Here is a 27417-nt window from a genome sequence, read left to right as displayed (position 1 = left end):
AAGCCCAGCCCAAACCCTCGCCTCCCCGGCGCTCCTCCCAGCCCGTCACCGTCAAACCTCCCCCACCAGAGGTAGGGTACGGCCCGGAGTGAGCCCCAAACCCCAGCGACCCAACAACCGGCAAGTCTTCCCTCTCTCACCCACTCACCCAATCAAAACGCCAAGACATCGACCTGCCTCAGTCCTGACTGAGTCGGTGTGAGAGTAGGACGAAAGGGAAGGTTATGTTTTTAAAACATTTTGATAATGTTGAAAATCTGTTTTGGAGAGTTGGGTGGGGGAGGAGTACAGAATAGGCCTATCCCAGAGAGTGTTGCTGTAGGTCAAGTCATACCATTGCCATAAAGGTGCTTGCTTTCCTCATTTTGTTTTTTGAGCTCCTATTCAAAAGTAGGCAACGTGTCTAAATCAAATGGTGTTTTTGCCTTGGACACACGTGAAGGAAGGCCAGTGGCTCTGAGTCGGAGTAAAGCAGCTGAATGTGTGTTTAGATCTCTGCTCTCCAGGTCGTTCTGACAGACGAGCTCCTCTTATCCCCTAGAGCTCCTCCTAAAAGCCCCCAGGCAATAATACTGTCTTCAAACTGATGTCTCTTTTTGAGATGTGAGTGGACACACACACACACACACACACACACACTCTATAAAGACGCAATTCAAAATCCCAGCAGAGAAATGCTTTGTTGCAGAGGTAACCTTCAAACAAATTAATGCCGACCACCTAGCTGCATGACAGCCTCAAGACTTTTCAACTCAAATGTATTGGTCACATACGTGTTTAGCAGATGTTACAACAGGTGTAGCGAAAGGCTTGTGCCTCTAGCTCTGACAGTGCAAGGACATTTAACAAGTAATTAAGTTTCACAACATATACACGTACATCTAAGTAAGGAATGGATACATATGTCAGAGCGGCGTTGGACTAAGATAGTGGTGTAGAATACATTATATACGTATCAGATGGGTGATGAGTAATGCTAGGTATGGAAACATTATTAAAGTGGCCAGTGATTCCTAATCTGTCTATAGGCAGCTGCCTCTGATGGGCTAGTGATGGCTGTTTAGCAGTCTGAAAAACAGCTTCTATCTCAAGGCCATCAGTCTCTCGGTCCCAGCTTTGATGCACCTGTACTGACCTCGCCTTCTGGATGATAGCGGGGTGAACAGGCAGTGGCTCGGGTGGTTGATGTCCTTGATGATCTTTTTGGTCTTCCTGTGGCATCGGGTGCTGTAGATGTCTAGGAGGGTGGGAAGTTTGCCCCGGGTAATGCGTTGGGAAGACCGCACCGGGTAATGCGTTGGGAAGACTGCACCACCCTCTGGAGAGCTTTGCGGTAATGGGCAGTGCAGTTGCCGTACCAGGCGGCGATACAGCCCGACAGATGCTCTCAATTGTGCATCTGTAAAAGTTTTAGGTGTTAAGCCAAATTTATTTAGCCTCCTGATGAACTTGACGCTTTCCACCTTCTCCTCTGCGGTCCCATCGATGTGGATCGGGGGTGCTCCCTCTGCTGTTTCCTGAAGTGAGCTCAATTGTATTGCTGAACCATGCATTCTTGCCTCCTCCTTCCAGCCTAATCCAAAGCTCGCGCGACAGAATAGTTGTGCTGATTTGGTCCCGTTTCTGCTATTTTTCCCTTTTCTCCAGGACCGGAGTGAGAAGCCCAGTCAGGAGGTCAGATCCTAGCACGGCGTTCCGAACGGCTACGCCAGTTGGAAGAGGGCGACGGACAGGGAGACTGGGGTCTGCAATCGAGGACCAGCACCACGTGTGGAGCGGATTATGATTTAAATACAATGTTATCTGGGATGTTATCCGCCTTGTGTTCAGGTGCCACGTTGGTTGGTCGTCCACAATACTGAAGGGTTGTTGTTTTGGTTCAACTACCAGTGTTTTGCCTCTGAGGAGTGCGTTCTTTAAAACCCTATAAAACGTAACCATATAAAACCGTTAAAGAACGCCCTGAATAACAACTCCTCTGTAAACATTACGTGACACCCGACACCAACGATGACATTCGTAGACATTTGTTCCTTCTAACAATCTGTCGTTCAACTGTAGGTATATTCATGCAACAAAAAAAAACGTGTTTTTTAAGCTCGAACAAATGTTTAGGACTGGCTTAAATGTGTCGTGAGTATTATGGAGAGAATCTAACTGGGATAGTTGGTCATTTATATGGGCTAGCTAGAGCTGTTTGTCCCACCCACCAGACAATCCTGCTAATTTTCTAGCTAACATTTACACTCCCCTACGTATTTATTTGGACAGTGGAGCAAAACTTTGAATGTCTCTACTCCAGCATTTTGGATTTGAGATCAAATGTTTCATAGGAGGCGACAGTACAGAATGTCTTTTTTTGGGGGGGGGGTTCTTTTCACAAATATATTTTTTTCCTTTTTAGAAATGAAAGCCAAACATTTTGAAGATGTCATAAATATTTGGCCAAATTCACTTGTGTGGTAAAGTAGTCAGGTTTCTGAACATTTCTACATGAATGTGGATACTACCATGATTACAGATACTCATGAATGAATCTTGAATAATGAGTGAGTTTGAGCAACAAAGATCTTGCTAACCTCTCACCATTGCCGATAAGAGGTTTAGCATTTTTTGGGTGGTTATGATATGCATGCCTCTTAAATTTCTTAGTCATAATTATTTAAGATTTATTTGTGATTATCCGTAATCATGGAGACATCCTTATTAATGTTCCAAAACATTCTACTTTTATTTACAATAAGTGACTCCCAAAGTGACAAATTATTTACCATTCATTTCTATTGGGCACAACATAATCTGAAACGCAACCAAAACAAACTGTGAATGCATCCAAGTTTGTAGCTTAACAAGCTTGATGTCATTGCGTGCTATGAATATGGGACCAAGTACTACACTTGACTACTTTTAATACACAAAGTGAATTTGTCCAAATACTTATGACATCTTCAAATGGGGGTACTAGATGCGTAAAGTGCTTTAATTTCTAAACATAACATATTTGTACGGAAATACTTTCCAGTTAATGGTAACATTCTTTAGTCATCGTATAAAACATTTAAATCTCAAATAAAAATGCTGTAGTATAGAGCCGAATGGGGGGGGGGGGAAATCCTTCACTGTCCAAATAAATACGTAGTGTCCCATTTCATCTCACAACAGCATCGTAGGTCTTAGTTTTTATTTTATGTTTTCGAGTCTTGTAAACGCACACTTTTTAGATAAAGAATAAAACCTATATACAGATGGTGCTTACCTATAGCTAGTACCCTACAATTTCAACTTATTTTCGAGTTCTCTTGATACCTTCCACATTGCCCAGTTTTTTTTTCTTGATTTTTTTTTTAACATAATACTGTATTACCAGAGAACCATTTAACCTTGCCTGAAACTGATGTACTTGACAGTGCTACTGCTTTCTAATGTAAGTGTATATAGATAAATGTATATTAAAGCCTGTGGTTTAAATAAGCAGAAATACTACCACCTTATCAAATTAGTACTGTCACTATGAACAAAAGTCGTATACATGGTTATGAATGGATAAAATTAAAATAAACTAGGATAACTCTGGCTTATGAAATGGTTGTTTGGAAGTTTGCCATTTCCTTTATTTCCCCCTCAGAATCCTTTTTGTGAAAGTGGAGAGACTGGTGAGGCCACTCTACCACTAAAATGGATCTGATTTGTCTGTTTGCAGAACGTACTGCTGATCCCAAATGATTTTCCCTAAAGACAATTCTGTTAACTTAGGCTGCATTTCACCAGGCAGCCAAATTCTGAATGTTTTCCACAATCAGATATTTTTCAGGTCTGATTGGTCAAAAGACCAATTAGTGTAGGGGTGGGTGTTAGAATGGGCTGCCTGTCTAAAAGCTGCCAAATAAACCTAACATGCATGTTATACATACATATATAGATATGATTGTGAAAGTAAATCAGTTGTTGCTGGTGGCTGCACACTGTTATAGTGAGTCTGCCCAAAAAGGACAAGTTATTGATGCATCTTTAAATTGGCTTTTTTCTCTTTTTTATTTTTTTTAAACCTTCTGAATCAGTATAATCTGAATTGAGTTGTATTCAAAGTTTTTTTTTTTGTTTAGAAATGGCTGGTAAGAATGTTTTAAATGTTTTATTTTTTCTGCCTTAAGGATAAATTGGTTTGACATGTTTAATTTGACTAGACCTGCCAACACTGTGAGGGCTTGTTTGTTTCATATATGTTTGAATATATACAAGTTTTCCTGATTGTGGAGCAAATTTTGTTTAGACCGAGGAACATTAAACAGAATCTAGGAAAAAGATGATTGTCATGTGGTTGATTGAACGGCTACCACTGGATGGCAACATTGTGCCAAGCCTTCAAACTAACTGCATCTCTCACATAGGACTATTATGTGAGACATTGCTTGCTGTTTGGGGTTTTAGGCTGAGTTTCTGTATAGCACTTTGCGATATCAGCAGTGCTTTTTATAAATACATTTTGATGATTAAACATCTGAATCATCCACAAATTTTAGCAGACACTGATCCAGAGCAACTTACCGTATTGAGTGCCTAGTTTTCATACTGGTCCCCCATGGGGATCAAACCCACAACCTTGGCGTTGCAAGCATCCTGCTCTACCAACTGAGCCACACGGGACTACCCGAACTCATACTAATACTCAATGACACAATTTTTCCTTTTCAGTTGACTAGTTAAAATGACTTTAGTCCAGCCATCACATTAACATTTTATTAGTTGCATTTCACTGTTGAATTATAATGGGGCCATTAATGGATGGTAAAAATGGCCCATTTTATAATTGCTGGGGCCAGTACTGAGACTGAAAGACTTCTTGCTGTAGAGCTACAGAGATGAGTGACAGCTTGAGGGCAAGAGACATTAACAGTGGTCGATTTTGATTCTTYGAGTGGAAAATATGGTTTGTGTTTCAAAGACGAGGTGAACACAATTGATTCACATCTGAATAAGAGGACAAGGCATGCTGTGTTTGTATAGTTAACTATAGCCCTTGTTAGGTTAGCTACGTTGTATAGGACAGGCTACAAAGGAAATGCACTTGCCTGCCATCTCTTTACCAGGGCCCCCCTGTCTGTCTCTATGCCAATCTTTTGCAGACATTTCCAATAGAGATTCTCACTTTTTGCCATGTCGTAGCAAATTGCAACGTTTCTGTCATGACATCTGGGGAATGTAGGCGTGCGGAGTACACATTGGAAAGCCGATGTGTACTAGCCACAGATAGCCACAGTGGCATTATCATCTACTCTCTTACCAATGCGGTATAACTCTCATACAAGCACTGATGAGAATGTATCCATTTAAATGTATTTGTAGTACTTTCCATGGTCATTTCTCACAGACAGCCATATATTACAAAAAAACAGACGTAAACATACTGAAGGTGACATTTGGCATTGAAATGAAACACTTGTGGAAGAAACATTGAGAGGAACCAGACCCTATGAAAGATTTCAAATGAGAGCTGAGAGAGTTGGGCGGCATACTGATCTGGTGTAAGAGGAGTGCGGGAGAGAGGAGCTGAGGGAAGCCTAGGGGTACTCAAGTTTATACATCAATAATTGTGTTTGAATGAGGTAAAAACTCTGAATATTGCACAGCCAGGGGACTAAAAGCTTAACTAATTCAAACTCCCTAGACCGCTGTGGAGGTTTACTTTGATCTTGATCCATGGCATAATACGTATATTTTAGCTGAGAGTTTCAGCGTTAAGCCCACAGTTAAAAATTCAACCATTCTTTCTTTGAAGGTTAGTTCGGATTGTGGAGAAATTATGACCAAAATCATTTTTATTGGTAGTTTACCATAACTAATAGGTCTATTTGGGCCACGTTCCATCAGAATTCAGGTGTTGGAGGACAAGCAAAGCTAATAGGATGTGTTTTTCCTCAAAAAAGTGGTTTGCTTCTTTTGTTTAGTGAACTTTGCTTTCGATACACTCATCCCTTTTGGCACAAATATATAGGAGGTAAATTAGAGAGAAGAGAAAGGTATTGAATGTTTATTGTTTCAGACATCTCATCGTTTCAGACTCTCATTACTCTCCACACTGCATTTTCACCATCATCAGTGTTGGAGAGTGGTAAACTACATGTAGTTCAACTAGTAATTTAACTACATTTTGCAGTAGCTTGGTGGTAGTTGAACTAAATTCTAATCTTGTTAGTGTTTTCAGAAGTTAATTACTTTTTTTGCCATGTACCAGTATAGCTAGCTACTGGAACTACACACTACTTATTTTGCAAAAATATAATAAAATATGTGTGAAGTAGGCAAGAATTTCCATTCATTTTCGACATCAGACCTGACAAATTTTTACTTGAAACAGTTTTTGTTTTTAATAGGCTTCTGATAAATACTAAATACTAAAAGCATATTTTTCTTAAGGGAAGTTTTAGTGTAACTTCTTCCAGTGTGAAGTAATTAGTAGCTTGTTAAACTGTGTTTTCAGAGTTGCTTCCCCAACACGGACCACCAATCGCCCTCCTTGTGAATATTTATGTGCGTACAGTCAGAAATAGAGAACTCAGCCACTGGTAGAATCAAAGTGAATCTTTCTGTAACACCCAGCCATATTATGAGTCACACAGAAACTTGTATTGCAGATACTGGACTCCGTTTCGGGTATTCATTCATTAAGGATGTAAGCCTATAGTTTGTACTACTCATCCCCTGCTTTAATATGTTATGTGGCCTAATGTATTCAGTACATTTGGAATGAAGGCGCTCAGCATTTACATTACAATGCTGTCTCGTTCCACACCTATGCTGTCCAATAGCATGCTCTGTCTCATGCTTTTTAATGCAGTTGACGAGCGACTCATTTCATTGCATGTTGTTCATGGAGGCAGCTGCCATGTGAGGTATTGGATTGACAGTTCTAAACTGCTGCTTGTGTTCTGGCCCGGGAGGGATCTCAGCCATGTTTCTTATGTAATCGTGCTCAGTTGGAAAAAAATGAATTATTCTTGCCATTGATGTTTTGTGCATTTTAATTAGCTTTACGAAATGGCTTCACGACACCTCCCACACAATCAACGAAGCTGGCCAACATTTTCTCACAAACCCATTTCCACATTTTTTTCTCTCTCTTTCCCACTTTCATGCAGACCTTCTTCTTCTGCTGGTTGTTACTATGGTATCATGCTGTAATCCTATTCTCTCCCTAACTGTCAATCTTGTTTTCTTCCTAAATCCAATTTTTCACCCCCCCTCTTCCCCATTCCCCTCACCACTCTCTTTCCCCTAACCCACAAACCACTTCCCCCTCACCCCATACTTTCCCTTATTCCCTCACTATCTACCCCAGGCCCCGTTATTCCTCTCCGGTGCCTGATGAATGTGTTGCATATGGATTCCCCTCCCTCTTTTGTGTCCGGCCCTCTCTACTTGTGTGGGCAGAGTTGAAGTGAATGGCTCTGTTTTGGTTGTATTGTTGTCGGCCCCTTTGGCCTTCATATGCACCACCAGAGTTTATTCTGTGTCCCGCTCGATACCTGCCAACTCCACTAACATGCAGTAGTGCATACATGTATTATTAGTGGCCCATCTTTGACAGTCCTGTATATTTAACGCAGGGTCCCCCGTCCTTGTTGTTGTTCGGCATCGCGGTGTGCGTCGCGGAGGCGGGGCCCGTCCTCCCGCCCCATTGTAGCAGTTACAGGCCAAACAAAGCACCCTGCCACCAAGGGTGGTGATGTCACCATGATGCATTCCCCTAACACCCCATCCATGTGTGTGTGTGTGTGTGTGTCTCTGTCTGTCTGTCTCTGTCTGTCTGTCTCTGTCTGTCTGTCTGTCTGTCTGTCTGTCTGTGTGTGTCTGTGTGTGTGTGTGTCTGTGTGTGTGTCTGTGTGACACGTCAATAAAGTCAGGCATGATTCACGGCAGCCTCTGCTGCTCTGTATTGCTCATCCATAGACAAATGATGTGTCTGTAAGGCTCCGGCTAATGAGTGATTGTCAGGGCAGCACATCACATGCCCAGATGCTGCTCTTCTTCCTCACTTTTATATAGACGCATAGAAAATGACTCAGGCTGTCACACTAGTGCGCAAGGGAGTGTAAAGTGTGAGGTTGCTCCTCTCCTCTCTTTCTATCTTCTTTGTTCACCCCTTTCCCAACACAGAAATATATTTTTAAAAACAGCCTTAGGGCTGTGTTTAGGTAGGTAGATCATTTGATGACCCCTCTTGAACATCTAAGTCCCGTTTGAGCCAATGTAGGAATGATCTGAAGTCTAGTGTTGTGACACTGAATAGGCCTCAAGATGACTCGCTGACTGCCAGTTTTATAATTTTTAAAATGTATTTCACCTTTATTTAACCAGGTAGGCCAGTTGAGAACAAGTTCTCATTTACAACTGCGACCTGGCCAAGATAAAGCAAAGCAGTGTGACACAAACAACAACACAGAGTTACACATGGAATAAACAAGCGTACAGTCAATAACACAATAGAAAATGTCTATATACAGTGTACACAATATATATATATTTTTTAAGTAGCAGTAACCCTATGGTGTGTGAGTATACAGATGTAGGATATTAATTTGATCACTCTTTTGCTGCTGAGAATTTTCCTTCATMGAAGGAAATGCAGACTTGAAGTGTATTCAAGGATTAAAAAGGCTTCGCTTCAAAMGTTTGCAATTTCCACTTTAAAATGTCAGACTTGATTTGCAAAGGTTGAGAAATTTATCAACACTTACAAAAATTTGCCATGAATTATAATTCACATAATTTACATTTCCTGTTGTAGAAAACTGGCTCAAATTAAGATCCTACACTTAGAAAAAAGGGTTCCAAAAGGGTTCTTCAGCTATCCCCATAGGAGAACCATTTTTGGTTCCAGGTAGAACTGTTTTGGTGCCAGGTTGAACTCTTTTTGGTTCCATGTAGAACCCTCTTTCTAAAGGGTTCTACATGGAACCCAAAAGAGTTCAACCTGGCACCAAAACAGTTCTACCTGGAACCAAAAATGGTTATTCAAAGGGTACTACTATAGGGACAGCCAAAGAACCCTTTTAGATTCTATATAGCACCGGTAAAGAAAGATGAGAATAATAATAAGAGATTAGTAACAACTCGTTAGGCTACTCGAGCAGTATGTGTGAGTTTATTCACTGTTGAAGGACTCTGAATTGGAACTGTCTGAACTGACTCATCTTAGCCGGGCTGAAATCAGGAGATGCAATTCAAAACACCAGAGCCATAACGAACATTCTGTCTGTTCTTGCGACCGAGACAGAACATTTAGCAGCTCTCAACTAAATATGCAGCATCAGATAGACTTCTGGAGTGCATGTGTGGGTGGATGTGAAGGGATGGATGAAGGGGTGCGGTGGGTGTTGAGAATGAGAAGTGAAAGCTCCATATATCAGAGTGCTTGAAGGGGGGAGTCTGCCTGTTTGAGGAGTTAAGGATCATATTTTGTGGAACGGCCCCAGAGGGCTGAGCAGCCTCCCTCCTCCCAGATACCCAGAGGAGAGCCAGCTGATCTCCATCCTCAGACACACTCAGGTGACCGGCCTCATTTATCTCTCAGCGGGGCGTGGCTCTCTCCTGGCTTTGTTTGTGTGTGTAGCCCCTGGCGCCCTGAGGGGTGTGTGTGTGTGTGTGTGTGTGTGTGTGCGCGTGTGTGGAGAAAGGGGTTCGCACATGGCATAAGGACAGCATTGTGCCAGTGGTATGGGGGATAGAGGGATGACGGACGGACGGACGGACGGACGGGGGGGGGGGGTGGAAAAGAGGGCGGGGGTTGTTCAGATGAGTCATCGCAGATGTGCGCCTCCCTCCCTCCAACTATGTCCGCCCATCAGTAGAGCAGAGAGTGGAGTGGAGCGAGTGCGTTAGGCACGCTAGGTCATTTGTCATCTTGGTGGATGACACATTGTAGAGGAGAGGCACAGCACCGCTGAGAATCACATTCAATGCAGTCCCTGACTGATAGGGTTACGCAATCGCCACGGCAACGTCTGTCCCGCTGTTGTTCAGCCACAGTGAATATCAATTCAATATCTTTTCATGTCCTGAGGTACAAAGCAAGTGTGCCACTATAACCACATTGGTTGAGACAACAAAGCAATTATGGATTCTAAGGTGATTCCAGTCATTCATAACAAAACAGAATGATATAAATACTGATCCAGTTGAACACAAGTGATATTTTGCTCAGTTTGCTTTTAAATGTTTTTTTGACCACAYCAAACAGACCATCCACAGTAAAGGACATTAGGTGGAACTCAAAACCTATAGCTCTGGCAACTGTGTGTCAATAAAAGTCTATATGTGACCCCGTGACCTTGCTGACCTCAGCTCCATATAAAACCATTCACCATCGGAAGGGCAGTGCTCCCATAACAGCTAATCTGGTGATCMTACTAGATCCTCCATGTGACATTTTCCACGAGTGTGTGGTAAGTGTAAATGACGGTTATGACAAGTAACCTCATGGTTGACCCAGCCCCTTTCCGCTCCTCTCCCTCCCAGCCTGTTCATTCACATTTTAGCACCTCTGTGCTTCCCTTAAAGCCGTTTGATTTCATAAGCCAGAGTGGAGAAACTGGTTTCCTCCATAGTACGGTAATAAAGTGTAAAGCACAAGTGCTACTTTTGGGAGTGCAGGGGGACTCCTTCGTGGAAATACCCAGTGGTCTCACAGACCAGGCAGTTACAGAGAAAGCAGAAGTGGAGAAGGAGGATGGAGAGAAGAAACAGAAAGACAGGGCTGAGGGGATGTGGACGTACAGTAACATGATAACCGTATCCTCATTTAGTAGCATGGCATACCTTGTGACTGAGGGCAATGCTTGCAATCACCACGACGCAACATAGCTCTGAGTCATAGTTTTGTGGTCAAACCTTGTTTCCATAGTTACCGAGGGGAGTTATCGTTTGGTGGGAATTATTTTTAATTCAGGGTATTTCCAGAAATAGAGCAGAAAGAAAACGTATGTGTTAATAAGAAAAGCCTAAAAAAAACTTAGAGAAACAAAGCCTTAAAGAGGACGCGGCCAATCCTTCTCTTTCAAATACAGGCTGGAATTTCCCGATAGAATGCGAAACTCCCAAGGTCAGTCAAGGTGAAGAGAATMATTTTAGGTATGTGACAATATTTTACAGTTGACAGTATTGGTGTAACTTGAAGCTACCTTATACCTTTCCTGAGCWATCCATTGCAGCCATACCTCTTTCAAGCACTCCTGAGGTATCAGATAACAACTTGAGCTGCACCTGCTAGCTAAATCGGTGGATTTTTGACAGCAGCAAARTTTCTGGAGGGTCAARTTAGGAATTAGCMCACTRGRCASAGAYGTCAATTCAACATCTATTCCACGTTGGTTCCACGTTATTTCATTGAAATTGCCCAGTGGGAGGTTACCTGTCATAGCGAGACAAATGTAAGGCAGCAAAGGGGAAACAGCACTACAGGCAGCGTAGGATAAGATGATGTGACATTTTCAGGCTATCTGGTTATTCAAGATCAGCACACCATTCACAGCGGTTGTTGTGAGGCTTTTGGTCAGCGATGATTCACTCTCTCTTTGCATCTTGTGAATAATATTAAATGTTTGTGTGAATTAGAAACGTCCATGTATTCAGACTGGACCAGTGCATTAGTAATGCATCAATATAACTATTCAATACGACTTCAATACAACAGACTATTATGAAACGTCCYACCTACACGCTCTATATATAATCAAAAGTATTGTGAAAAATGCACTAATATGTGTATTAAAGTAGTACAAAGTTAAGTATTTGGTCCCGTATTCATAGCACGCACTGAGTACATCAAGCTTGTGACTCTACAAACTTGTTGGATGCATTTGCTGTTTATTTWGGCTGTGTTTCAGATTACTTTGTGCCCAATAGAAATTAATGGGAAATAATGTATTGTCATTTTGGAGTCACTTTTATGGTACATACGAATAGAAWATGTTTCTAAACACTTCTACATTAATGTGAATGCTACCATGATTACGTATATTTCTGAATGACTCGTGAATAGTGAGAAAGTTACAGATGCACAAATATCATACCCCCTCCACCTCCTGTGGAGAAGGAGGATGGAGAGAAGAAACAGAAAGCCAGGGCTGAATGGATGTGGAAGTCACAGGAGGTTGGTGGCACCTTAATTGGGGAGGATAGGCTCGTGGTAATGGCTGGAGCGGAACAGGCGGAATGGTATCAAATACATCAAACAAATGGTTTCCAGGTGTTTGATACTATTCCATTCGCTCTGTTCCGGCCATTATTATGAGACGTCCTCCTCTCAGCAGCCCCATGTGGTGGAAGTACAGTACAGTACAGTATACCGTATCCTCATTAAGTAACATGACCTTGTGACCAAGGGCAATGCTTGCAATCACTACTAACGCAACATAGCTCTGCATCATAGTTTTGTGGTCAAACCTAGTCTCCATAGTTACCGACAGGAGTTATTGTTTGGTGTGAATAATTTTTAATTCAGGGCATTTCTGGAAATAGAGCAGTAAGAAAATGTATATGTTATTAGGAAAAGCCCAAAATAAACTTAGAGGAACAAAGTCTTAAAGAGGACGAGCCCGTCCTTCTCTTTTAAAGAAAAGACTGGAATTTCACGATAGACTGCTAAACTCCAAGGTCAGTCAATTCAATGTCTATTCCACGGTGGTTTAATGTAATTTCATTGAAATTACTTGGAAACTGTTGATTCAACCAGTATGTGCCCAGTTGAGAGAGAGAGAAGAGAGAGAGAGAGAGAGAGAGAGAGTGTGAGTGAGTGGGGGACTCCACTCCTGTGTCAGTGATGTGGGGCAGAGGGGTTTCCCTGAGACAAGTCACTCAGTACACATGTTACCCATCCCTTCCCCCATCGACATCCCTACAGCTCCGGGACAGACGTCGCTGAGCTTGGCATATTGCCAGCGGTGACGGAAGGCTGTGGTCTCTGTGTGTAAGCGCTCCTGTCACTCACAGACAGGAGCTAGGGAGCTAGTGCCTTGTGTCAATAGAGACAGCTAGTGGGGTTGAGCTGAAGGAACCAGAGACAAGGATGAGGTCATTCCTCAAGGAGACCAGACAATCAGAACTATTGTCTCAGGGGGCTTGCAAATCCATGCACGATCCCACAGCTAAAAACTCAACTACATTGTGGTTGGTTGTGTGCGAGGTAGGCTTCACTACTACTGTCAGGCACTGTCTTGTTTGACATTTTAAAGCGGGACACACTGCTTGCCGTTCACTGCGAAGAAATTAACTGGCAGCTATTAAGATATTTCTACATTGCCTCATTGTCCAGGCAACAGCCTGAATGAGCTAGTATGCAGTAGGTTGCGAGAGAAACGATGCCCCTAGTACATGTTATTGAGAAGAGAAGCCATGCTTTTCAATATCCCCAGCCATGAGCTCTCTTACTCTGACATGTGTTGTATGGCACCTGTGTGCTCGCTGTTTGGAAAGACCTCTTGCATAGGCATGGAGCCGGATCAGTCAGCCGCGGGTGGCTGGAATCGGATCCCGCATTTACTCTGAAACAAAGTATTGAGTATGCGGCAGGTCAGAGTGAGTATACAGTTTCCTCATGCAGTCCAGTTGATCAACGGGATAGTGATGAAACCATAAGCGACACCTGATAAGGTTCCATTTCATCATGAGTGCCTCGGCTGCTGGTTGCTGTTTAAGCCTCACGCTCTGTTGTTCTCTCTTCATAGCTCCACTCATTTTCTTATACAAACATGATTTAATAACTTAATTTGTTACACCGAATAGGCTACCACAATCAATATCACTCAATTGGGGATTCCAAAAATACATTCTGAATGATTTTCAATCACAAGCCACAAGTACTGGAGTAATGAAGTCACACGCAACACCAGTAGTAATCAATGACACTACTACACAGGCCTACTACCACTGACCTTTATTTTCCAATCTTTTAGCAGTCCTATGTTCTAGTAGAATCAATATAGTGCTTTCACTACTACTATTCAAATGGCCGTAGTCGGTTTACACAGAGCAAATTAAATTTGAATGAAACTTAACCAAGAAAGGCTTTCTCTGAAATAAGGTCAAATAAATTGCGCTTAGATTAATAATTAATCAATCCCTGAGTTATTTATTTAATGAACTACTAAATCTAATAAGTGAATGGTCATTTTAATAATTGATTAATTGGCTTCCATCCAACCCCTAACTTCTTCACAAACAGTCTGTTAGGCTATGCTCTTTCTTTGACGCCTCAGCCCTTGCAATATGAATTTATTCAATTCTTTAACATAACGGCATATTTGTTACCATGTCCATCGTACCTCACTGAGCTGGAAAATAACAACCCAATAATCCGCGGTGCATTATATTAGGTGCCTGCCTTGGAACCATGTGCTCTTCTGTTATTGTCACCGGTTATGACTGCCACCTGCCCATATAGACAGCACCCATCCACCCACAATTAACAATGGGCCATTTGAGCAAATAGGCATATCCACAACAAAATAGGAGATAGAGCAAGACGACAGCACAACTGACATATAGAACTGTCTTGTTCTACAACTGACATATAGAACTGTCTTGTTCTACAACTGACATATAGAACTGTCTTGTTCTACAACTGACTTATAGAACTGTCTTGTTCTACAACTGACATATAGAACTGTCTTGTTCTACAACTGACTTGTAGAACTGTCTTGTTCTACAACTGACTTGTTAGAAACTGTCTTAGTTCTACAAACTGAACTTGTAGAACTGTCTTGTTCTACAACTGACTTATAGAACTGTCTTGTTCTACAACTGACTTATAGAACTGTCTTGTTCTACAACTGACTTATAGAACTGTCTTGTTCTTGACCGGTGTGTATAAAGGGTTAACCTGCCACACACGTGTGTTTTCAGCAGGGCTCTAGCCTTTTGGGGACCCTAGGCAAGATTTGGTTTGAAGGCCCCCCTCACCTCGTGGGCAAAACATTTTAGTGGCCCCCCTTTTGACGGCAGAGAGAAATTATTTACTGCAATTCTACACATTTTGCCATGGGTGGAGAAAGTTTTTCAGTTTTAAAGCTAATTTCATAAAATTCTACACATTCTGCCATGTTCATTTCATTTTTTWTTTTWTTTTTAGCTTTTTTCACAAGTATGTGGTGAATTTTCAAAACTAATAAGAAACGCTAAACCCTATCTTATGTTCCGAACCTTTGATTGAGCATTCATTGGGGTTTCACACATCGTTCATGCGWAATCAAAGTTGTCAGTAAAATACCATCAGAACATTTAGTGTAGTGACCAATACATCCAGTGGCGATTTTAGCAAGTAAATCTTGATGGGGCAAAATCCCCAGAAATGTTTTAGATGCATGCCAGCAAACCCACAACACAACACTAAACAATACATTAATTGCACTATAACGATGACAAATGATGCCCACAAACTGTTAAAAACATAGCTGATATGGCTGACTTGCTTAAACAAATGTGGTTTCTACTGAAAATTGAGATGTACAAACTATGGCATCAGGGAACGACGAGCGGATAAGAGGTAATCCATAATTTCGATTAAGACATTAACGAGCGAGCTAGGACGGACGTAGTCAATGTAACTATTTGTTCAGCACTTTTGAAATGTACAACGACAGAATTCAGAACATGGGCCGTTCTTTCAGTATTCTAACCATAGGATAAATAAAGGGGGCATATTAGCAGACAATGATGGCTCTTACAATATTCAATGATTACATTTCTCTAAAACAGGCTATAGGCTACATGTGCACCACCAAATCAAAACAGTAGGCTAAGTTATGAGGGGGAAAGGGACCAAATTATTAGGGTGAGGCACATGGGCTACTAACGGCTTACTACACAACATACACTTAGTCTCACTTTCTTAGCTACAGTATATTTATCTCCCTGGCATATTACATAATTTATGCAGCAGCATACAATACATTTTTGGACTCATCTTGTTGTGATGTGCTCACTTTGACAGGAAGGTGGGCAGCGGTCCTTCGTGGGCAAATTTTGTCATCAAAGTCTGGCATTCTCAGGATTTATGGTGCTTTCAAGACAACTGGGAAATAGGAAAAAAACAAGGTTGAATCATGACGTCTGTGATCTTCAGGTCGGAGCTCTAAAAAGAGACCAGAGTTCCAGAGTTGGAATTCCGAGTTAGAGGACCGTTCAAAATGTATTTTCCAAGTCAGAGCTCGTTTTTTTGAGTTCCCAGTTGTCTTGAACTCAGTGAAGTCTGAGAATTCCCAGTTCCGAGTTTCCAGTTGTTTTGAACGTATTCAACCTTTTCTGGCTCATGGCATGTGAATATTTATCCTTTAAAATTTAGAAAAGAGACCCATAAACCCAGATTTGGACCACACATACACTCCACTGAATAGCAGGCTAGTGATTGCTTTGCAAGGCTTGGAGTTAGCTATTGATCCCTTCCAAACCACTCATTGTTATATTTGCGATTTCCAACTTGTGTTTATGTCCAATGGCCAATGAGCACCGATACGTTTTATCTGTAATTTCTCTTCATATGACAAGGATTGAAAAGAATTTGCCAGTAGATTGTTGACTTGATTCATGATGACTGCTAGCTGAGATTTTGAAAGTATAATGTTGACATGATCATTCCAATCAAAGCTACAGTAGATATGTGATTTGACATCATTTTATCTGTGGCCAATGACCTTGAGCCTTCTTGGATGGGCACTTCCAATGTAACTCTATGGCAGCACCCAAGGGGCTTGAATTCTCTAGCACACCCTGTAGATTTTGCGGCCCATGAGTGACAGAACACAGAGCCAATCACGGCGCAACTAGAGAACATTACCAACCCCTACACAATGTATTTTCAGCTTGCTGCCCCACCACCACAGAAAGCACTGAGCTAGGCTGACACACCTGCATTTTGGAGAAATTTTGGAGAAAGCAAAAAAGAGACCATGTTTGTTTTTAACTTTGTTTGCAAACTGATATGTGACACGTATTAATGCCAATTTTTTTTGGTACACATTTCAAAGCATATTTTTGAAGCACTGAATAGAACAAATAGAAGATGGTAAACATACACTGAGTATACAAAACATTAGGAACATCTTCCTAATATTGAGTTGCACCCCCTTTTGCCCTCAGTACAGCCTCAATTTGTCGGGGCATGGACTCTACAAGGTGTCGAAAGTGTTCCACAGGGACGCTGATCCAAGTTGACTCCAATGCTTTCCACAGTTGTGTCAAGTTGGCTGGAATTCCTTTGGGTGGTGGACCATTCTTGATACACGCGGGAAACTGTTGAGCGTGAAAATCGCAGCAGCATTGCAGTTCTTGACACACTCGGACGTGTGCGCCTTGCACCTACTACCATATCCACTCGAAGGCACTTAAATATTTTGTCTTGCCCATTCACCCTCTGAGTGGCACACATACACAATCCATGTCTTAATGATAAAAAAAAAAATCCTTCTTTAACCTGTCTCCTCCCATCTGTCTACACTAGTTATAGTGTATTTAACAGGTGACAGCAATGAGGGATCATAGCTTCCAACCAGATTCACCTGGTTAGTCTATTTCATGGAAAGAGCAGGTGTTCCTAATGATTTGTGCATTCGGTGTAATTTTCCATACAGTATTTGACTAACTTGACATGCACCATAAAACATGTTTGTATCCAATGGCAGGTTGTGAGCATGTTGAGAAATATGTCAGTCCTACAGTTTCATTGTCCTTATACAGGACGTAGGACAAATCATCAGAAATAGCGGTATTGTAAAGTAGCTATTGTAAAAACGTTGCATGGTGTTGTATGCCATTTCTGCTCCATGCGACATTGCACAAGATCACTGTTTCTAAGTGACTTGTCAACTGATACAGTATCACCTGTTTCTCTGCTTGAAACGTACACTTAGTGCCCGGTTGGTCATYCGGCCATGATTACTACAAGTTTAGATAGCTGCGTAAAATAACTTATCAATCAAAACATTTTTAGCTGACATGGGCAAATTGAGTGATTGTCAGTGACTGACATAACTAGAGGAAGACTGCTGACGCACAACTACATTTCGAAATTGCCCCTTGTGTATATTACTATTCTAACCCTAAACAGTAAGTTAAGACCCCCCCCCCCCAAAAAAAATTTAAGTTTGTTTTTGTTGGTCGTGGCCCCCTAGCGGCCGGTGGCATTAGGCGACCACCTATATCGCTTATGCCTAGAGCCGGCCCTGGTGAGCAGCTGCCATTCAGCGGGCACTGAGGAGCACTGACGGTAACTGCAGATGAAGGAAGGGAGGGAGGGTGTGGGCGAGTTGATATAGCAGCGGTCCCAAATCCAGCACATACACACACCCGCGAAGAGTTTGAGTGAAAGAGAGAGGGAGGGAGTGTGTGTTTGTCCACACAGAGCTCGAACCACTGCATTCAAGAAGCATTCAACCGGAGAAGGGGAGAGGGAAACGGCTGCTACTTATCTGAACAAGCTTCCACACATACGGAGGAGCCGAGGCCATTCCCACTGGCGATATTACTGCAGTAGATTGCTTTGACGCCAGCAGCAAGAGATACCTCATGCGGCAGAGACGCGTCGCATTTGTCGGTGGTAAAAAGCTACTGGGGCGCCTATTTACCAACCCCCGCTGTTATCCTTATATTTTGTTTCAGTTTATCTCATTGTACTCTGCTGAGAGTGTGTTTATTCGGCACCTTGCGTTCGTCATCCAGTGTATTTTGGCCGCTGCTTGAAACTGACAAACACTGTTCCTTGACGCGCCCGAAACGTCTGCAGAGGTGGAGGAGACGCCAGGGAGCGGTTGTTGTGGAGCAGGTTGGGATATTTTGCGATAAAAGCTACTCAACCAGAACGTGCAGTCGTGTGTGAGCACGCTTTCGCCAATGTCGATAGACTGCTTCACAAATCGGATTTTTACACTGCTCTTTTAAAATCATGATTTGACAAATGGGTTAATTATCGCCATGTAAGAGCTTACTACGAAGACTGGTCAATAGAATTACGCATGGATGCTTGTATAATGTAGTCACAACGTTAGTTMCTGCAGAGGTATTCAGTTAATATCAATCACCATCGAAAGAAAGCCTTATTGCGCTATTGTATCAAAATGCCGGCGGGAATGAAGCCCCTGGAAAAGTTTTTGAAGAAACAGACAACGGCGCTCACTCGAGCTGGTGGCTTTGGGGAGAAGGCGACTGGCACTGGCACTTCTCGGCGGCGAGCCAGCCTGTCTCGGGTGGTTCCGTTTTTCAGGGAAACTTCTCCAGAGAGCGGTCCGGCCAGGGAGGTGTTCAGCCCGGACACTGAGGAAGCACCGTGCTGGCCCTCSGCCACTGCGGACATTAGGAGCCCGTCGTTGTCTAGCGATGAGCAAAGCTCCGAGGCGAGTCTGGACACGAGCTGGACCCCGCTGCCTSCGGACACACCGGACAACCTGGCGCTGGCGCTCCTGGACAGTGTGGCGGGCAAACGATATGGCAACTGCACAGGTAAATTGACCTTGTCAATCAACAGCATTTATACAACACAGGGCACCCACCTATTGGCCTGTGAATCATCACACTCAGTGGTTTGACTAATGCCTCAACTTTCACACCAAGTCATGGTGTTCTTGCGTTTCACTTTTGCAAATTAGCCAAGCAATTCACTTGTAAAAAGGAATGTAGCCCATCCAGGAACCCCAAACTACCATTTGGTCCTTGATTAGGCTATATCCTAGTCTATAGGCCTACATAGGCTATTGAAAATAACGAAGCTTTTGCTTATTTTCTCCTTTTTCTCATAACAATAACATAAACCCCAAATACTCAGTCAGTGATCTATTCCAGGCTGTAGAATTAGGGATTAGGCGGTGGTTCCGTCCCATCATTGCCTTGTTATATTATCTGATTCAACGGTTACATAAGAACGTCTGGCCTCGTTTAAGAAAAATAAAAACCTGTTATTAAAAGGGATGGTCCAGATGTTTCTCATCCCTCAGAAAAGAAGACCTCGCCAAATGAATCATATTTACGCTTTACATTTGTGACACTTAAACCAAAAACGAAACTCGTCCAAAATCTAATGTATAGCCTCTAGGGTTCAGGTTATTCAACAAAAACATTTTGATTGAGCTCATTTGCACTTGCCTATTACAGTAGTAGCATTTCTTTCATATGGAATCTGTCTGCTTCATAATCAGTCATGGAGGAAAGCGCTAGTCTTCGCACATTGGCTGCTGAGTTTGTGCACTTATTTATTTATTTCTAAAAACGAGGTCATGATTCTCATCCTAAAAGACAATGTTTCTGTTGGCAGCTAAAGAGCGGACGATACAATGTGTTTTATTCTGGAGTGGGCCTTGCGTGGAGCGTCTCAAATAGAAGCAAGTTCTACTTTAGCGCTTGGCTACGCAGACGCTCGTTCACGCACGCGAGCTGTATGGGTGAAACGATTAAATAACATGTATGTGTACATTTTTATTTTGCAACGCTCGCTCACGCAATGTAGCCAGTGAGGTTTGCATGTAATGCCTCTTAAAGGAAAAGTAATCTTAAACTGAGTCAGATTACGTTACTGAGTTTGGGTAATCCAAAAGTTAAGGCTACTGATTACAATTTTGGACAGGTAACTGTAACGGATTACAATTAGAAAGCAACCTACGCAACGCGGAGCACAGATTTGTATACACTGTAATATAGCAACCATAAACATATGTATGTGATGGGGATTGGTGATGGGTTATTGGAATGGTGCCAGAGAAGATTCCCAAGCTGTTGATGTTGTTGAAGTAGGTTAGTGGTTATAATGTGATTTATTCCTATCCTGTGGGGGATGGTTGGTGAGTGATACACTGCATTAGATGACACCACCGCTGTCAATATCTACCTTTGAGTGAAGCCTCCAGTGTGTCCATTTTTACTATGCATCTCATTGTGAGCCCCCCCCCCCCCCCCCCCCCCCCCCCCCCCCCCCCCCCCCCCCCCCCACTGCTTATCTCAACAAGTCATGCAGTAACAGGATTTATTAACAGAGTTTTCCAAGGTAGATTGCCAAGGCTTCCTGTGTAACATGCCGATTTTCCTCCCAGCCAATCCTTGAATTCTGCTCAATTTATCTGTTGTGTTGGTTAGTGCATGATGTGGGTTTCACACACTGTAACACAATTGCCAGATCTCTCTGGAAAATCCAATAGATTTATGAAGTACGACTGTGATGTGCTCGTCAGGCATTATTACAGGCAACAATGAACAGATCAATAGCATATGATCAGGAAATGTCTCAGAATGAACACCTGCAATTTACTGCGTGGAGGACACATATTGAGACCTACTGTTTAGTGATAATCCACATCAGTTCCTGTTGCTCTGTTGCAGGAGGAATCTGCTCCACCTAGGTTCATATAGTGCATAAGGGTTCAATGTACCTCCAGTAAATTCTCTTAGAACTATTCTGCTKGCGGGTAACCATCCCCCATTATGCATTACAAAGCCAGTGTACCTCCTGTCCTATGACCCCTTGACCTCGCTGACCTGCTCCCCGGGTCATCCTGTATGTTCCTGTTAAACTGACTGAGCATGCTTGAATTCCTCTCTCTCTCGCGCCGCTGTTGTTTTTCTGTCAATTTCCCCCTACAGCATTTTACAGAACAAGACATATCTCCACTGCATCATTCATAAGAAGAAAGAAGCAGCATCGCAGTGCTAGAGATGGAATTGGCTTTGTAGGGCAGCCAATAGTCATGTTTGAAACGGCAGATGTGATTACAGAATGTATATCTGATTCCCGAATGAATCAAAATGGGAGATTTGAGTGATAACTGAGTTGATGTTAAACCTGATCTATGTATGCTTTGAGTTTGACAAATAAATACACAGCGGACTTGGTTGGCGTACAGCTGAAGAGGGTTCATGAGAGTTCATCTGGTCCATTCCAAAAGGTCACTATTCTGTTTGACTTTTATTTGTCTGACTCATTTTTTCTCTTTGATTTAATTCAAGTGTTATAAACACTTAGTGAACTACAACCGAGATGGTTTAAATATGTTTAATCTCGTTTAACCTGTTTCTTGGAGGGCCAAGCTCGCTGCTGTTTGGATGGGGATGTTCTGGAATATGTAAAAAAGCGTGGCTAATCCAGGATTAGTTAACAATAGCGGACCTGCCCACCCTTTCATGTGGAGCAGAAATTAATCTTTGGATTATGGATCTAGGTTGGATCTTGATCCTGCCTTATAGTCAAAATGTTTCTAATTAGGAAGTGTGTGTGTGTGTGTCTGTTGGATGCAAATGTGTTTATGGTGAAACAATGTCAACAAGGTCCACTACGACCCGAACACTGCATGCTCCCCAACCTTATGACCCCCTGTCTCACACACTCCTATATGACACTCTACCTGACAGACTTGAGTACTCCACACCATATAGCATTTTTACCACTGCGTACCACAGTGCTCTCACAGAGATACTATGCACCAGGCTGTCCATATCAGCAGTCCCAGATCAGTGTTGACCGAGTGGCGCTCCAGATGAACACCATAAACCCTCTGACTCACTGCCCTCTGCTTGCGTGTGTGTGTGTGAGAGAGAGACACAGTGCCGCAGGTAAAGAACAGATTATAAGCATTTTGACAGCCCCTGAAAAGTCCCGTCCTTTCGAGGTCAACGGCACCGCTCTTATGTAACCGTGTTTACCTTGTGGTTTCGTTTCTCGTCCAACCACGCTATTGGTTCTAGCACCAGGCGTGTTGAGGCAAGGGTTAGGCAATTTGTAGCTGTGTACAGTCTCGCAGAGTTACAGTGGAAGTCAAGATCGAAACAATCTGTTAATGAAGCCACGTCTGACTCGTGATACGTGTTACAACTTCGGAAACCACACGTCTACAGTCCATTCCCACTATTGTTGTCTGATAAATAGTCCAAATGAAAACAGATGGATAGACTACCATCGTAATAAGAAAGAGGGGAATTTTCCACTCCACATCCTGTGTATTTGGACAGTACACATTCTTAGTATACTGTAGCATTACATGTAAAAGCACGGAACTAAACAGGTAGTAGAGATTTATACCAGTCACCCATGGGTACAATCATGGGTTAAAATAGCTATGGTCGATACAGACGAGGGGGTCAGGGCAGTGGAGATGCAGCAGCAGCTGCTTACAGTGCAGAACAGTACATGGCTGGTTTGTCTTGCAGAATGACGAGGACTTGGGGGTTTGATGTTGGCTTTGAAACACTTGCAATGCAGAGGGAACACGTCTTGTATCAAGCTCCACATCAGTTATTCACAAAGCCAAGTGCGATGTTTAAACTAGACTTTGACTTTGCTTGACGCTCTCATTGCTCTGCATTCCACGTCCAGCGACGCACTCCTTAGGCAGTTGTTCTGAGACTCTGAGCCACGCAGCTGAGAAGTCTTGTGGAACGAAAGGGAGCGGAGGAAAAGGGACTAAGTGCAGAGAGAAAATGTGATTGCGTTGGGCTGTGTGGGAGGGATTCTGATGATTCTTTTATGGAAAGAAAGAGGGATTAAAAGTGAAGCGGCTGCCTAGTGCCCACTCCTTTTGGATGCTTTTACATAAGGAGAGGAGGGACGGCTGACCCTCCTCTGCCTCCTTCCTCTCTACATGCCTGCACTCTCCTCTCTTTAGCCCACGCACCTGGACCACTCTGGGGAGAGGAGAGCACGATGGGGCCCTCCAGGGCTGATTGACTTGCCTTACTTACTGTGTGTGTGTGTGTATATGTGTTTTGAAACTCTGTATGTTTTTTTGCGTGTGCATGTCTGTGCGCTTGGATGCATGTGTTTGCATTTCTGTACTTTTTCGCTTGGATGGATGTGTGCGTTGATGTGCTTGCATAAGAGCGTGTGCTTGGATGTGTCTGAGAGTGGGTTGGAGCATGTCTATCTGTGTGCCCGGCGTGGAAAAGAGGCTCTCCAGCACAGCACCTGTTCACATGGCAACCAGCACTTCCAGGGAAGCAGCAGGAGGAGGAGGAGGAGGAGGAGGAGGAGTGGGAGGAAGAGAAACAGAGGGAATGCAGGAAGGAAGGATATGAGTGTTTGAGAACATGAGACTTGGGAGAGACTGAATAGAGGTTTCATAAACTATATGGACAGTGTGCCAGCCAGTGGGAGGAAGAGGGGGACAGAGAGACTGAGCAAAATACTCTTGTTAACTGGCTTCTATATCATAAAGATGTTCTCATCTAATCATCACTTCTTTATCTACTAGCTTATCCAGGTGGCATGATGACAAGTAGATCAGTGCAGTGGCTTCTTTCTCTCAGTTGGCAGTTTGGTACTAACTAGTTTTGACCATCCAGAGGGAGTCGGGTTGCAGCAGCCTTGCCAGCCGGGTAGTGACTATGACTTACCCTGGTGAACTGCTTCGCCACTTGACATCCTTTGATGTGACCGGAGCGGTGGTTCTTATCTCTGCCATGCGGTGTGCAACATTAGGCACACACGCTCGCGCACAGATGGCCCCGAGCACGTTGGGGGAAACGCCGCTAGCCAGCGGCAGTAATATCAACCCTTCTTCCTCTGTCCCTCCCCCTGTAACACTGAATACTGACCCGGGGACAGGCCTAATCGCAGGGGATGGCAGACCAATCAACGTAGCAGGCTTAGGAATCTGATTTGGGAACAGTTGTATTAGAGAGAGAGAATTGACTAGCATGGGAACTGTCAGGTTACATTTAAGGGACACACACTCAATCCAGGGTCAAGAAGCATACTCTCTCCAGAATGGTCCCCAGCATAAGGGCCAGAGGATGATGTACATGCTACATGGTGATAAATTGAGAGGGTTTGGAGAAGGCATGAAGCCACTATGGCAGGTGCATTGTTATTTATTTTATTTTTGTTTATTTTATTTCACCTTTATTTAACCAGGTAGGCCAGTTGAGAACAAGTTCTCATTTACAACTGCGACCTAGCCAAGATATGGCAAAGCAGTGCGACACAAACAACAACACAGAGTTACACATGGAATAAACAAACGTACAGTCAATAACACAATAGAAAAAGTCTATATACAGTGTGTGCAAATGGCATGAGGAGGTAAGGCAATAAATAGGCCATAGTAGCGAAGTAATTACAATTTAGCAAATTAACACTGGAGTGATAGATGTGCAGATGATGATGTGCAAGTATAAATACTGGTGTGCAAAAAAGTAAATAAAAACAATATGGGGATGAGATAGGTAGATTGGATGGGCTATTTACAGCTGCAGTGATCAGTAATCTGCTCAGATAGCTGATGCTTGAAGTTAGTGCGGGAGATATGTCTCCAACTTCAGCAACAAAAAAAATCCAATTCGTTCCAGTCATTGGCAGCAGAGAACTGGAAGGAAAGGCGGCCAAAGGAGGTGTTGGCTTTGGGGATGACCAGTGAGATATACCTGCTGGAGTGTGTGCTACGGGTGGGTGTTATGGTGACCAGTGAGCTGAGGTAAGGCAGAGCTTTACCTAGCAAAGACTTACAGATGACCTGGAGCCAGTGGGTCTGGCGACAAATATGTAGCGAGGGCCAGCCGACGAGCGCATACAGGTCGCAGTGGTGGATGGTATATGGGGCTTTGGTGACAAAACGGATGGCACTGTGATTGACTGCATCCAGTTTGCTAAGTAGAGTGTTGGAGGCTATTTTGTAAATGACATCGCCGAAGTCGAGGATCGGTAGGATAGTCAGTTTTACGAGGGTATGTTTGGCAGCATGAATGAAGGAGGCTTTGTTGCGAAATAGATTTAGTTTTGGATTGGAGATGCTTAATATGAGTCTGTAAGGAGAGTTTACAGTCTAGCCAGACACCTAGGTATTTGTAGTTGTTCACATATTCAAAGTCAGAACCGTCCAGAGTAGTGATGCTATTCGGGTGGGCGGCGAACGGTTGAAAAGCATGCATTTAGTTTTACTAGCGTTTAAGAGCAGTTAGAGGCCACGGAAGGAGTGTTGTATGGCATTGAAGCTCTTTTGGAGGTTTGTTAACAGTGTCCAAAGAAGGGCCAGATGTATACAGAATGGTTTCGTCTGCGTAGAGGTGGATCAGGAAATCACCCGCAGCAAGAGCGACATCGTTGATAAATACAGAGAAAAGAGTCGGCCCGAGAATTAACCCTGTGGTACCCCCATAGAGACTGCCAGAGGTCCGGACAACAGGCCCTCCAATTTGACACACTGAACTCTATCTGAGAAGTAGTTAGTGAACCAGGCGAGGCAGTCATTTGAGAATTCAAGGCTGTTGAGTCTGCCGATAAGAATACAGTGATTGACGGAGTCGAAAGCCTTGGCCAGGTTGAAGACGGCTGCACGATGAAGACGGCTGCACAGTACTGTCTTTTATCGATGGCTGTTATATCGTTTAGTACCTTGAGCGTGGCTGAGGTGCACCCGTGACCAGCTCGGAAACCGGATTGCACAGCGGAGAAGGTACGGTGGGATTCGAAATGGACAGTGATCTGTTTGTTAACTTGGCTTTCGAAGACTTTAGAAAGGCAGGGCAGGATGGATATAGGTCTGTAACAGTTTGGGTCTAGAGTGTCACCCCCTTTGAAGAGGGGGATGACCGCGGCAGCATGTCAATCTTTAAGGATCTCGGACGGTACGAAAGAGAGGTTGAACAGACTGGTAATAGGGGTGGCAGCAATGGCGGCGGATAATTTTAGAGAGGGTCCAGATTGTCTAGCCCAGCTGATTTGTACGGGTCCAGGTTTTGCAACTCTTTCAGAACATCTGCTATTTGGGTGAAGGAGAAGCTGGGGAGGCTTGGGCAAGTAGCTGAGAGTATGCTCTGACCACACAGTGTGTAGAGCAAAATGTTAATAGTTCAAACTTTCCAACAAAAGCATTGTGCGGTTGGAGAAATGGAGGAAGGGTGAAAGGCATATGTTTGCAGTAGCCATCTCTGGAGTTCTGCTGTTAGAAAGGCTCAAACAGAGACCCATCTATCCCAACCTTCAGTTCCAACATGGTCTTTAAACGTGTGAAAAGCAGCCAAAAGGTCACAGCAGCTGCATTGAAGGGCAAAGACTTAAACTGAGGAAAAACATCTAGGCTTTTTTTTTGTTGGTGTAGTCTATTGATTTAAGGGTGTTTCCCGTGGCAGCCATGTGTGTTTGTACATGTGCACTTATTTTATAGCTCTGTCACAGGGGCGTGTACTAGAGAGAGACGCCATGTGGGCATATTGTTTTTAATAATGCTTTTCCAACAGTCTTGAAGGAGTTCCCACATATGCTGAGCACTTGTTGGCTGCTTTTCCTTCACTCTGTGGTCCAACTCATCCCAAACCATCTAATTTGGGTTGAGGTTGGGTGATTGTGGAGGTCAGGTCATCTGATGCAGCACTCCATCACTCTCCTTCTTGGTCAAATAGCCCTAACACAGCCTGGAGGTGTGTTGGGTCATTGTCCTGTTGAAAAACAAATGATAGTCC

The 27417-nt window shown here is 43.3% G+C and overlaps 1 protein-coding gene and 1 long non-coding RNA gene across 2 annotated transcripts in view; both read left to right on the top strand.

Annotated features, from left to right (window-relative positions):
• The first annotated feature begins 6 nt into the window (after positions 1–6).
• Positions 7–3104, top strand: LOC139029383 (uncharacterized). The gene is made up of 2 exons (XR_011481686.1): positions 7–120; positions 1648–3104. It is a non-coding gene; the product is annotated as an uncharacterized lncRNA (long non-coding RNA).
• A 15163-nt stretch (positions 3105–18267) lies between these two features.
• The window catches only part of LOC111981481 (rap guanine nucleotide exchange factor-like 1), a 40478-nt gene continuing 31328 nt past the window's right edge, over positions 18268–27417 (top strand). Inside the window, 1 exon segment of the mRNA XM_070449176.1 lies at positions 18268–19485. Coding sequence (XP_070305277.1) covers positions 19104–19485 — 382 coding nt within the window. The 5' untranslated portion in view covers positions 18268–19103.

This window comes from Salvelinus sp. IW2-2015, linkage group LG20 (assembly GCF_002910315.2).
Source record: "Salvelinus sp. IW2-2015 linkage group LG20, ASM291031v2, whole genome shotgun sequence".
NCBI classification, from domain to species: domain Eukaryota; kingdom Metazoa; phylum Chordata; class Actinopteri; order Salmoniformes; family Salmonidae; genus Salvelinus; species Salvelinus sp. IW2-2015.
The sequence above is the reverse complement of the archived record's forward strand: the minus strand, read 5'-3'. Positions and strand labels throughout refer to the sequence as shown.